This window comes from Parus major, chromosome 1A (assembly GCF_001522545.3).
Source record: "Parus major isolate Abel chromosome 1A, Parus_major1.1, whole genome shotgun sequence".
Lineage (NCBI taxonomy): Eukaryota > Metazoa > Chordata > Aves > Passeriformes > Paridae > Parus > Parus major.
In genome coordinates this window covers 27,988,390-28,001,258 of record NC_031773.1, presented here as the reverse complement: position 1 = coordinate 28,001,258, position 12,869 = coordinate 27,988,390, and the positions used below count along the sequence as shown (strand labels likewise).

The following is a 12,869-nucleotide window of genomic DNA, read 5'->3' as shown; positions in this document are numbered from 1 at the left end:
AATACAGAAACTCCTATAATGGCTGAGTCCATTTTGGGCAAGACCACAGCTTCTTCTGGTTTTCTTATTGCTCTGAGATTTTTAGCCAAGTAGTGAAATAACACTTCTCTTTTCAGTGTTCTGTTTCCTGTGGAAAAGGTTTGAAGTTTCGTGATGTGCATTGTATTAACAGCTTCCAAGCGAAAATAGAAGAAGACAACTGCAAACATTTGAAAAAACCACGAACATACAAAATATGTAGAGCTGGAAGATGTCCTTCTTGGAAGACCAGCACATGGAAAGAGGTATGTAAAAGCTTACATAATTATGTTCTCCATGAAAATAAAAGATCATATTCATGACTCACTGCTTCAGTGGGAATGATTGTCAGTACACGCATCACAATGAAGTTTACAAATTAGCAAGTACTTCATTGTATGTTCTTTTTCTTTCTTTGAAAACTAATGAAAAATAAATGTCTGTGAAAACTGAAATTATTTGCTAATCTGAATTTTGTACAGAGTAGCTACTTAGGAGTTTCCTCATCTTACCTTGTAAATTAACTGTAAATTTTTAAAGTTTACTTACCTTCTGCAATGAATTCAGTAGTATCTCTATTTGCTGTCTTAGTTTAAATAGTGAAATGGAACCAGGTTTGTGGGAAAAGGACAAGAAAAAGAGCTTGTGGGCACAAATACTGGCCTTTTTCCTGGTTTGGTCTTACAAAACATCTCATCTTGTGGTAAAATTGTGTGTAACTGAGCATATTGCAGTATTTTGCATTTCACTCACTCAACACACAATTCCCCACATTGGTAAAGACACAGTAACGCTCCACATTTTGGCCAGACTTAATAGAACAATATGAACTTTATGTTCATATAGAACAATATGAACTTTAGGCTTTGGGACATAATTTTGCTTCTGCCTAGGCTAAAAGGGGGCTGTTTATCTCAGCAGGCATTAGTGGTATAGTGAAATTCCTTTGGCCAGGGAAAGGGAAAAAAAGGCATTTGACATTTCAGCTCTTCAGGGTTCAAAATTCATAGTACTACCTGCAAAATTAGTGTCCTCAGAATATTACACTGTTTGCAAGATTTTCTAACCTGAAACACTGAAATCGTTTTCTCTTTTATTATAGTATTTGCATTTTAAAACAGCAGACAAGACTGTCAGTCTCTAAATAAAGACAAGATGTAAACTCAGACCTTTAACTGTTGATCTTGCAAAAATGTAAACTTTTGCTTTATATATGCCTATAGTGCTTGCCCCTATCATGAATTAAAGCAGGCAGAGAGCTCAGTTAGGTACCTCAGATGCAATTATTTTCTGTATTTTTAAAATGTTTTCATTGTAGTTTTGCATTTTCAACATAAATTTCTTCAGGTATTGTACTCGTATCACAAGGGCTGGGGAGTATATTTTAAATAATATCCTAAGAACTTCTAATGACAACTGTACTCCCTTCTGGGGGCTGTCTCATTTCACAGTGGCACAACTAATTTTGATCAATTTTAGTGTTCTGTATCGTGTGGAGTGGGGATTCAGCAAAGGGACATCTCCTGTCAGGTGAGAGGCGCGGGGCGGGTGAGTGACGCGATGTGCAGCCCTGACCTGCGCCCCGCCAGCGCCAGGCACTGCCGCCTGCCCGCCTGCCTCCCGTACCACTGGCTGGCACACCAATGGCAAAATGTAAGTAAGGTTTCTAACTTGTATGACTTAATTGAGTTATGTAATATGGCATCATAAGTTTGGGTTTCTGTTCTTTTTTCCCATTTTTTTCCTCCCCCTACATTTGGATGCATTTCTAGTAGCTGCAGAATAACAAATGACCATGCTGCAAATGTTGAAGGTCAAGCTTGCAGAACTTAAAAAGTGACAAAAAATGTCAAAGACTTTATTTATACTCTCTTTTTATAATCTCTATATGATTTGTTTGTCTATTGTTGTAGACAAAAGCTCTGGTAGAGTTCTGAGCAGGTACTTGTTGATAAGACTGTCTCTACATACTTCTCTACATAGTGTTTAATAGATAGATAGACATAGATGTTTAATAAATCCTTATTATGAAATATCTTTTTAAAAAGCAGCTAAAATTTTTAAGAACAGAAATGCAGAAGAAATGTCATGTGGAATTAAACACCTTGAAGGTAAAATCTTTGGACAACAGTATTTATTTCTGTATGGAAGATTTAAAACATCTTGAAAACTTGAAGCATTTTTTCTTGTTAAAGAAAAGAAGCAAAATAAATATCATAATTCTCCTACCAAAGAGGAACCAAGATAAGAAAATAAAATGCAACATTCTTTTACCAAACATGCTTTTTTATATTTTAGAAAATCTACACATGCCTTCAGGAGAGAGCTGTCATTTCTGAAGGTGTAACTACTGTTTTCTACATGCTAAAAATCTAATAACTTTTGTTATTTTTGCAAACATGCAAACATATAAAGATGGGGAAAAAACAAAAATTATGTGTAATACCTGAAATGATGTTCAGAAGAGGCTTTAACATTAAACAAAAAAACATTTTGTGCCTTTGTGTCATATTAATAATCTGCCATGCTAAATTTTCTAGGACAAGCCCCTTTAAACATGAAGACTAAAGTCTCAGGGACACAGTGCTACAGAAGTGACAGCTGTTAATATGTAAAACATTGGCTGGTGCTCAGCAAAACCTAGATTATATTAATGCAGTTCAAACACGTATATTCCTTTGTTAAGCTATATTGAGGGGAAGCTGACAAATACATGTTTCTTTCAAGTGTTCTGTTCTCATATGTAGCTGTCAAAATCAGGAATAAGTGGAAGTGGTTTGGAATGCACTTTTAGCACAAATAAACACTTTCAAGGAATGAGTGTGAATTTTCCTTTGCCAGCAAACATTGGTGTATTTCAGCTGGGTGTTTGGAACTCTCCACTACAAACATACTGTGTTTCAGTACATTCTCCAGCTATTTCATAACTTCTTCCACATGTATATTGCTGTTTTCTTGAAGTTCCTGTGTTCTGTTCCCTTCTCTCACCACATTCATACACAGCCCTGTACATGTTGTGTTAATAGGTCAAATGCTTATCAATCTGCATGTCACTCCTGGTGCAGGATGTCCTCCACCAAACTTTTAATGTTTTGCCCAGCTGTCTTGGCTCTGGGTGCTTGTGTGTCATTTCCTCACTTCACCAGTCACAGCACAGCAGAAATATATCCAGATCTAACATTGCTCCAGTTTGCAGCCAGTAGACTGGGTGAAGCAATTTTTATCCTAAGGAGAAGAAGGCCTTAAGGTTAAGACATAAAGTTTCCATCATGAAAAGAAATCTTCTGCCTGTCCCCATTACCTTGTGACTGGATTATTTATATGCCTAATATTCTGAGCTACTCCATGCCATTGAAAGTCACCTTAGGACAGGTACCCATATCTGGGGATGTGCTGTTGGTAGATATTACTTAGCCTGTAGCTCCAGTTGTCTGGGTTCTGGTGGAAGCAAGGTTCTTATCCTGTCCTGGCAGAAGTGATGGCTCATCATTCCACTAGCTTGCCATAGGGAGACCTCTGAGGACCTTCAGGAAAAAGGCACAGGCTCAACAACTGCTGCTGCTCAAAGCTGGCACTGGCACTGGCTTGATTAATAGGCAGTTTGTTCTCTCTCTCCCTCTCCCTCTCTCTCCCCCTCTCCCTCTCCCTCTCCCTCTCCCTCTCCCTCTCCCTCTCCCTCATTTTGTTTTCAGGACCAACTTACTCCTTTCATATGTCACTGAAATCCTTTTCTGTTTCTTTCCTTTTCATATGGAAGGGCTTTTACACTCAACCTATCATCGTGGCTTGAAATTTTCATTTTCTCCTCTGTCTCACCCAACAGTGTCATTGTTATTATATGGTATTGGTTTTTTTCAGCTGATTAGAAGTACCTGAACTTTGAAAACAGATTAAAAGACTAATTCAGTGAATTATTTAGACATTGTTAACAGATGTAAAAAGGTACTGCTGTCTGGGTTTTGTTGGTGTGTGGCAGTCAGTAAGTAACTTCATTCTGTAAATGTCTAGCTAAACTGTGGTTGATTTTCTCACTTTTAGTGCTCAGCATCATCTAGAAGAAAGGAAATACACCGGAAAGTTAAATGTGTGAATGAGAACCAGCTCCAAGTGGATGAAAGCTTCTGTGATCCTACCACAAAGCCTCCATCATCAAAAACTTGCAGCTTATCTCCCTCTAAATATGTTGTGCTCACAGGAGAGCTGTCACAGGTACTCTAATTGTACTGCTCACACATCTTTTATATATCTTTACATTTAAGAATGTTATATTGCTGTAAAAGTAGGTTACATGCACAGAGAAAAAAAAGAAGTATATTTGCATTTGAACATGGCTGTCTAAACTTTCTCCACACTGACCTTTCAAGTCAGCCATGATTTATTGTTGAGGCTGTTAGGAGTCCTCCCTTAACTGCCCCTACCATCACCACCTAGAGGAGAGTTGCCCCTGCAGCAGGATTCCTTCACTGGTTTCCAGGAAACTCTCTTGCAAGCTGACCTTGCTGAAGTAGCCAAAAAGCTTTTCTGTGATTTCAGTGAAGTGGTTGATCAATGCTTTGTTTCCCTTGTACGTCTGCCCTGCCTGTGTGTGCATGTCTGTGCACATATCACAGCTGAGAGGGAATGACTCTGGAACCTCTGAGAAAAAGGCACCATGGGGCTTTTGTGGCTCCTTGCACATGGAGCTGTTGCAGACCTTTACTTCAGTGCGCTGATGTTCTAGCCCAAGGTGGCACACCTCCAACGACAGGCTTTTGTCAGAGCAAGGATCAGAGATGACTTACCTGTAATGCAATTCTGCAGAAATGTCACAAAAAATGTCACAGAAATAATGTCTGTGCTTGGGGATTTATTTTAGTGCTCAGGAAGCTGTGGGCTTGGTTACCAGCAGAGGATCACGTACTGTGTTGGAATCCGTTCTGTTCAAAGGCGGCACGTGCATGGCCTTCGGACTGTAGCGTACCGAGAGTGCCCGGTAGAGCCATCCCCATACATCTATAAATGTAATGTCAAAGGATGTTCACAGGCAGCTACGTGGACAGTGGGGAAGTGGACCAAAGTGAGTACAGATGTTCAAGCTCGTTTTTTATAGCTTCCTCTAACATGAATAAATGCCAAGAATAACTTGCTGACATAATGATGTTCATTACTTGCTTCTTTCTAAACTAAGTCTTAATGGCTATCTATGTCTAGTGCTCAGCATCTTGTGGAGTGGGGATAAAGCAGAGGACAGTAGAGTGTATGACTGAAAATGGTTTATCTAGTGACTTGTGCCTGCCACGTTTAAAACCAGATGCCAGAAAGATCTGCCACCAGAAAGAATGTAAGTGATAGCTGTGATTTGATGCAGTTAATGTTTTCCCAGGTTACTTATATTAAAGCTATAAATATATTTGGAGTGCAATTATGCAAAATTAAGTCCTAAAACTAAGCTCTATTCCTGAAATATTAATATCATTTAATCATTCATTTTGAAGGTGAAATTCTTACCACCTGCAAAGATATGCAGATTAAAAAAGGGATTCGAAAGGATGGTGAATACCCACTTAACATTAAGGGAAGGATGATAAAGGTACTGCTAATATTTATGAGTTTTTATGAGTCCATATTTTTATGAAGAAACACTTTTCTAATAAAGATTTTGCTAAAGGGTTGCATTTTCTCTCCCAGATTTATTGTTCAGGCATGCACTTAGAGAATCCCAAAGAATATTTGACATTGGTAAAAGGTGAAGCAGAAAACTTTTCTGAAGTATATGGATACAGGTACAGAAGTGGTTTTGTAACTTTGTGAAGTGCATTTATTCCTTCAAAAATAAAAGAATAAAATAATGCCTACTTTTTGTGAGAAATATGAGTGGGATTTTTTTTTTTTGCTTGATTTTCTGTTTTAAATCCAGGCATATGAGCACGCATACAGAAATGTAGATTCTTCCAATCTGAAATTATGTTAGTTGTACTAAATAATTATCATTTTTTTCTGTTGTGACTTCAGTTGATCCACATTAGTGTTTCAGTTGAGACAAGATTAAAAACTGTGCTTCTTGTTCAGTAAATATTGTTTAATTTTTTTATTAAATAATAAATTAATATATATAAATTAATAAATGCACTATTGGCATAGAGCAATACACTTATTTTTCACTGTGATATTATGTTAAGGAAAAATATCAAAAGTAAAAATAAATATTTGCTGTTCTTTAGGTTGCAGAATCCATATGAATGTCCTTTCAATGGAAGCAGAAGGCAAGACTGTGCCTGTCGAAATGATTACCTTGCAGCTGGCTTCACGGTTTTTAGCAAAATAAGATTTGATGTAGCTTCTATGCAAATTAAAAGTAAGCATTTTGTTAGTTTTAGCCAAATTGATCATTGTATTGAAATTGTATTCACAATTCACAATTACCAAATTACTGTTTTGACCCACTTACAGATCCAGCTGTGCCATCTTGGGGCAAACAAAATTCTTATTTAATTTAAGAATTCAATTTCAATTTCAAAGGGAAAAACAAACAAAACCAAAAACACCCCCCCAAAAAAAACTCTAAAAAAACAACCAAAACAACCACCACTACTTACCTTGTGCCTTGTTAATTTGTCCCAAGTGGTCAAGTAGCATGAATTTCACAGATTCATATTTTGTACGTGAGCCACCTTCATTTTCTAAGGTTTTGTTCCCATTATCTAATTTTATTTTAGTCCACAGCTTATTTTTCTTGTGAAAGTCTTTGTTTTTATGTTCTGCTTAGTCCCTTCTCAGACCTTTACAAATACGAAATCAATGGACAGGGAATCTTGCAGTGTTTTAAGCCCCTGCCTGAAGCTGGCAGTTGGCCCACAACCATCTCACTTGGTGCAGTGTCCAGGTGCACATCCATCTTCCTCCTATCACTCCTTCCCACTCATATCTCAGAGAGAAATCTGGACTTGTAGGTTGGACTAGTGGTGCAATAACCAAAATTCAAACCATTGTTTCTCAAGTCAAAACACACAACATCTCTTCCAAACAAACAATAAACAAAAATCCCCACCCAAAGCAAATGATAAAATACCCACGTTCACACTTTTCACTGTTTCCCCCTGAACTTCAAATGCACCAGTTTGTGTTGAATAATTTTCTGTTTTGTAGCCACAGATTTTCTTTTTGCTCAGACTATACTTGGGAGAGCAGTACCATTTGCTACAGCTGGAGATTGCTACAGTGCAGCCAGATGTCCACAGGTATTTATGATTTCTTACTCCCTTTAAATGTTTACATAAGAGGGGAAAATAATATGTGTGACTTGCTTATATGTGTAAGGCTCTAAACCAATCTCCTATTCTGTGAGGTCAGTGTATAACATTAATAAGTATTTTTTTTCTTACTCTCTTCTCTCCCATTCCACCATCCCCCCTGTCATGGTTTCTCCCTCAAATTGTTTTCTACACCCATTCCCTGTAGGCTCCATGTATGTGGATCCAGCTTTCTGTGTGTTTCATGTATTGCTCCTCCTCCCTCTGGATGTGATGTACCCTTTGTTTCCTCTAATGCTTTCTCATTCTTTGTTCTCTAGTGACTTTACTATAATCCTGCATAATTTTTCTTATCTTTTCTCTGTTCCTCTCCTGATGCTTCATGTCTTTGAAGACTACCAGAGGAAATCAATATTTTTTAGCAGTTTACTTTAAAATTTCTATATGCACTATTGTGTCTAGATTAGTGTTCTACACAGAGTAGGTTTGACATCCAGACATGGACAGGATCCTTTCTGGATGAAACTAAAGCCAAAAATGAGCTTCAGAAGAAGGATCTTAATACACTCGAATGCTATTGAGGATTCAGTCCATGGGACTAGGGGAGACTTAGTCCCAAATAAATCCCTGATTTGTGCACTGTCTACAGACATTGGGCTGTCTGGGCCATTTTTACATTACAGGTCTGCTTACACTGCACTGTCCTTGATGATGCAGACATAGCCTAGTCTGAGCTAGCCAACCTTTGGAGCCCATTGGCAGGAACAGGATTCCTTAGAAAACACTTCAGCTTATCTTACTCTATTAGACAATTTAGGATGAGGTCAGCTGTCCTCTGGAAGTGAATTTCTTTCCACTGATTATCAAGCAGTTAAGACTGACTGGCTCACACTTGCTTGGTTGTGAATCCCTGTTGTCTATCTCTCCTGGTTAAGATCAGCTGTGTAGGTGGACACAGCCAAGGGCAGCTAGAGACAATTTCTGTGCAATTTATGTACAAATGAAGTGCCTAGGTTTGGCAGACTTAAGCCCCTGACAAGGAAACTGTTGAAGTTCATTACAGTATTGGATGCCTTCAACCTGCAAATCCTGCGGGTGCAGTACGATACAAACCTGTTTGCCCTGTGTAGCTTCTGTTGGGAGGTGATTCTGCTTACATGGCTTGGCACTGACACATTTCCATCTATAAGTTCTGACTGGAGTTAACAGTCAAAAAGCTCTCATTCCTGTGCTTTTAGTCCTTGAAATCTGGCTTTGCATATGCTGTATGATACCTCAGACAGCTCTTGAGCTGTCATTGTGATTGCAATAGCATTTCTCCTTTATTTTTGCAAAATGATATCACTGTGAGAGATACTCTGGGACTGTTAATTGTGGAAATCATTCCACACCATTTGTATGAATTTCCTCCTTCATTAACTGCAAGTCTTCCGCTTTGTGGATACTTGAAGAACAACCTACCCTATCCATATGAGTTTTTATTAGATCATCCTGAGTTACATGACTGCTATAAGCACAGCAACTTTACATATAGGTGCTCTCAAAAGAAATATGAGCAATATAACTGAATTTTTGCAAAAGAATTTATGTGAATCATTATAATAAAAGCTATATATATTTATATATGTATGACATTATTAAGCAATAAAACACAGAAGTTACCATTTGTAATAAAAAATTACTAGGTCTGAATACAGAAATCCAGGCTTTTAGTGAATAATGTGGAGGTGTGCAGTTTTCTGATTGTAGTGCTGCCTGAACTTATCATTAGGCTCTTTGTGGAGTCAGTACTTTGTAGCATATTGAGCTTCTCTGTGAATGCAATTTAATAATTTTCTGTATCTCAGTTCGTTTGGTAGTGCAATTTGTTACTTTTAATATATTCCCTATTCTCATAGGAACTGACTGAAGCTGGTTTTCAGAATCTGTATTTGTGTAGGCAAACGTTTTATAATCAATAGCTTCTATATTTTTTGTGAATGGCTTGTGTTGCAAAATATTCCACTTAAAAATATAGTTATTTATTTTAACATCCACTTATGTTCTTGTTCAATTGTGTTGTTATACTGAAAAAGAAATGGAACATGATAAGATGATGATGCTTAGACAGTGTGCAAACATTTCAAAATTAGGTGTGTCTAAGAAGTGATTTTTCTTTACAGACAGCAGTATGTTTTGATCAAGTTATTTCCAAAAAATTCAGGAACTTAAAAAAAAAATAGTGTTTCAAGAAAACCAGCTTCATTCTTGCCTATTGCAAGTCTGTACTTCTTGTAAATTAAAATTTCATTTGTATAAAGGCAAAAATAATTTCAGTTTTCTGATGCTAGTTTTATCTTCACACTCAGATGCTACGGATCGGCTGATGCACAGCTGGTGCTTATTGCAGAATAACTTGGTTTTGTGTTGTGAATATCCATAGATGGGGCAAAATGCAGCATATTCAGCCCATATTTTGGACACACCTTTGAGTACTTAATGTTTAGACATATCCTAAGAGACATGTGCAAATATGCCAATGTAAAATATGTTAGTGGTTTGAACTCAGCTCTGAATTTTCCTTTTTTTCTTTTTCTTTTCTTTTTTTTTCCCCCTAGGGACAGTTCAGCATTAACTTGTCTGGCACAGGTCTGAGATTATCCAGTACAGTGAGGTGGATTGCTCAGGGCAACTATGCAACTGCTGACATACACAAATCCCATGTGAGTCAACGCTGTTTTCCTTTACCTGCTCTTATGGCTTGGACAAGAGGTGCAAGTGTTGACTGCAGTGAAAGCTACAGTGATTTTTGTGAATCAGAAATAGCATTCAAAGTCTCTGACCCACTTAAGTCTTCTTCAGCAATGTCTAATCACACTGTCCAGTATCTAATTCAGATCAGCACTCCCTGCCCACCCTTCTCTTAACTGATGTGAAGAGGTTATTGTTGTATTGATTTGGTTTATTAGAAGCTTTGAAAATGCTTTTAAAAAAACCCCAAACACAACACCCAACCCTCCACATTTGGTTCAAGATGATCCTTTTTGGTGCTTACTCCCAGCTTTATTAGCATAGGAAACCAAAAGACCAGTTAAGCAAGAACAGTAAGTGTGCATGGTTTAAGACAACATCGGATGATAAGCCTGGGAACAAGGTGTAGAGTGGTAGTGATAAAAGGATCTCTGTTCCTGTTTTGCTAATACTGCTGTCTCTTGATTTAGTGTTTCTAGGTATGATTTGTCAAAAGGTCTGTTGTGTACAAACCTTGAGAAGCCTTTTGCACAGCTGTGTTTTTGCTTTCTTGATTGACTCTTCTCTTTGTCTAATTCCCAGGATGGTACTAAAGTATTTGGAAGATGTGGAGGATTTTGTGGAAAATGTGTCCCTAACACAATTATTGGTCTCCAGCTTCAAATACAGTGAGAACTCTGATGAACTAAGAACATCAAAGCAAGAACATTTGCCAATTAGGTTCAAATTGTAGGTGCTCTGTGTATGTATATTTTATATTTTTTATGTCTGTAGTGCTCATTTACTGTAATGTTCACTAATGAGAACTCCTGCTTTCTTCAGGATTTACTCAAGGTTGTATTATCTGTTTGTGGGCAAGCAAATGCATAAATCACTATCAGAAACCTTCAGGTTTTAAAGGAGAAGCATTTATTCAAAGTCTATACTAACAGGTAAATTACACTGGGATTACTTCCATGGGTAACATTCTACATTTTACCATAATTTTAATTTTTTATCTGGAACTTACCAGTATAAATCTTTATGCAGTATTCAGTAAAATTTGTATTCTACTGATCTTTTTGATAGATTGTGCTAAAGCATAGGGAGGAAAGTTTTACTGTTATATGAAGAGGTCATTTCAAGTACTTCCAATTTTGTGCAAACTTGTAGGGATGATCTGTCAATAACTTACAGCAGAAAAGTACATAGCCAAAATGCTTGAGATAGTTTTATAGATCTGTGTGTTTCTCTGTCAGTGAAAGCATTTTTCCCTATCCCTTTAATTATATTCTTCGTGGTGCTCAAATCCTAGCAGTAGTGCTGAGAAGTGTGGTTTTGCCTCTGTAGTCTCTGTAGCACATTAAACATCAGGTCTTAGGTTTGCTGTGGTTACAGGAAAAGAAAATAAGGAAACAAAATGCTTCAAAACCTGACTTTAAATCCTCACCTCTCATCCAAGTATACTGTGAAAGCAGTGTATTCTGTTTACCATTGGATTTGTGTATAATTGCACAAATATATATTTGCTTAAACACTTTCCGTATCCACCTTACTCCTATACCTTGGCCAATGGCACATTAGTAAAGGCTGTAGAGTGTGCCCTTCAAAGTCTGATTCATCATAATTTTCAATAACCTCAGTGAAAAATCTTGACAGAGGCAGCATCAATCCCCACAGTGGTTTTGGTGTCCATCTTTGACTCAATTAGATTTTTCAATGTTTGTAAATACAGTTCTAGCTTCTGCTATTTAAACAAGAGTTTAAATAGAGTTTAAAGAGTTTTAGGTTTAAACAATTATCTAGCTCTTTGATATGTGGGTTTGTATTACTTTACAGTCCAGAAGAAATGTAGAAATATATGCATATACAGATAATGTGTTTTAGGACCATCTCTCAGGTATTCAGAATAAAATTTTCTATCTGCATAATAATGTATATTATTGTACCTAATTTACCAGATAACTATACCTGCTTTTTCTGACCATACACATTTTGTAAACCAAATATTTATTTTGCATGCCAATACAATTGGTGGATCAATATATCATATTTTTACCCACAGTGAGTTAGCCATGAATTAGCAATATGTATTAATTGAAAACAATACTGTACCACAGAAGTGTATGCAGCTTCTTTTAAGATAACACATGTAGGTAATTATTTTGTGATCTCTGCATCAGAAATGTATTTTTGCACTATGTGCCTTATAATAGTTGTAAACATTAATAAGACTATAAAACATTATTTTCCTAGAAGTGTTTACATTTGCAATTAAAATCTTGTAATTTATAAAATATTTATAAAATAAATATGCTTGTGTGAATGGTACCAGGGTACTTCTGTTTGGATTCTTTTTGGTATTGTACTCTAAGTACAAAATGTTGGAAAAGCATTTCAGGTTCTTTATGCACAGAATAATTACATTCTTCTTTACAGTGGTGTACATTGACTTGTACTGGCATAACTGGAGGTTGTAGTTCCAGGAATAATTTTCATAGAAGCAAATCCTGCTTCAGAGGGAAGAACTCCATGTCTGCTCTTTCCAATTATCCTCCCAGATTTAGTTATATTTTCTGGGGGGGTTGCCCTGTAAATTGTTAACTGAAATAATGTAGAAATCTGAAATAATTTTCTTCCCTTTGTGCTAACTCAAGCTTTTATAGCATGGTTCCTTGCCTGCTGCTTTGGCAGAAGGGCAGCTGCAGTTCACCTCTATCCTCAAGAGAACTTTTTTCTTTTCAGCTCATTTAAAGGCTACAAAGTGTTCAGCTCTGCTGCCACAAAGTCACTCTGAAAATCCAGTAATTGCAGTAAATGCAGTATTCAATGCGTCATGTTTTTATTGGATAATAAAAATTATTTTTGGGTAAAAATGTATTTTATTTTCTGTACTTCTAGTATATCATGTGG

At 36.9% G+C, this 12,869-nt stretch overlaps 1 protein-coding gene across 3 annotated transcripts in view; it reads left to right on the top strand.

The window, feature by feature from the left end:
- ADAMTS20 (ADAM metallopeptidase with thrombospondin type 1 motif 20) overlaps positions 1–12,295 on the top strand; it is an 84,158-nt gene extending 71,863 nt beyond the window's left edge. For 2 of the 3 annotated variants that reach the window (XM_015629200.1, XM_015629201.2), the window contains 11 exons: positions 117–284; positions 1,498–1,671; positions 4,057–4,227; positions 4,874–5,074; positions 5,209–5,338; positions 5,493–5,587; positions 5,686–5,780; positions 6,219–6,352; positions 7,144–7,235; positions 9,845–9,949; positions 10,560–12,295. In XM_015629200.1, the coding sequence (XP_015484686.1) occupies positions 117–284; positions 1,498–1,671; positions 4,057–4,227; positions 4,874–5,074; positions 5,209–5,338; positions 5,493–5,587; positions 5,686–5,780; positions 6,219–6,352; positions 7,144–7,235; positions 9,845–9,949; positions 10,560–10,649 (1,455 nt within the window). In that variant the 3' untranslated portion in view covers positions 10,650–12,295. Of the gene's footprint in view, positions 1–116; positions 285–1,497; positions 1,672–4,056; positions 4,228–4,873; positions 5,075–5,208; positions 5,339–5,492; positions 5,588–5,685; positions 5,781–6,218; positions 6,353–7,143; positions 7,236–9,844; positions 9,950–10,559 lie in introns of those variants that run through there. The other variant, XM_015629202.2, reaches the window with a different exon arrangement.
- The last annotated feature ends 574 nt before the right edge of the window (positions 12,296–12,869 follow it).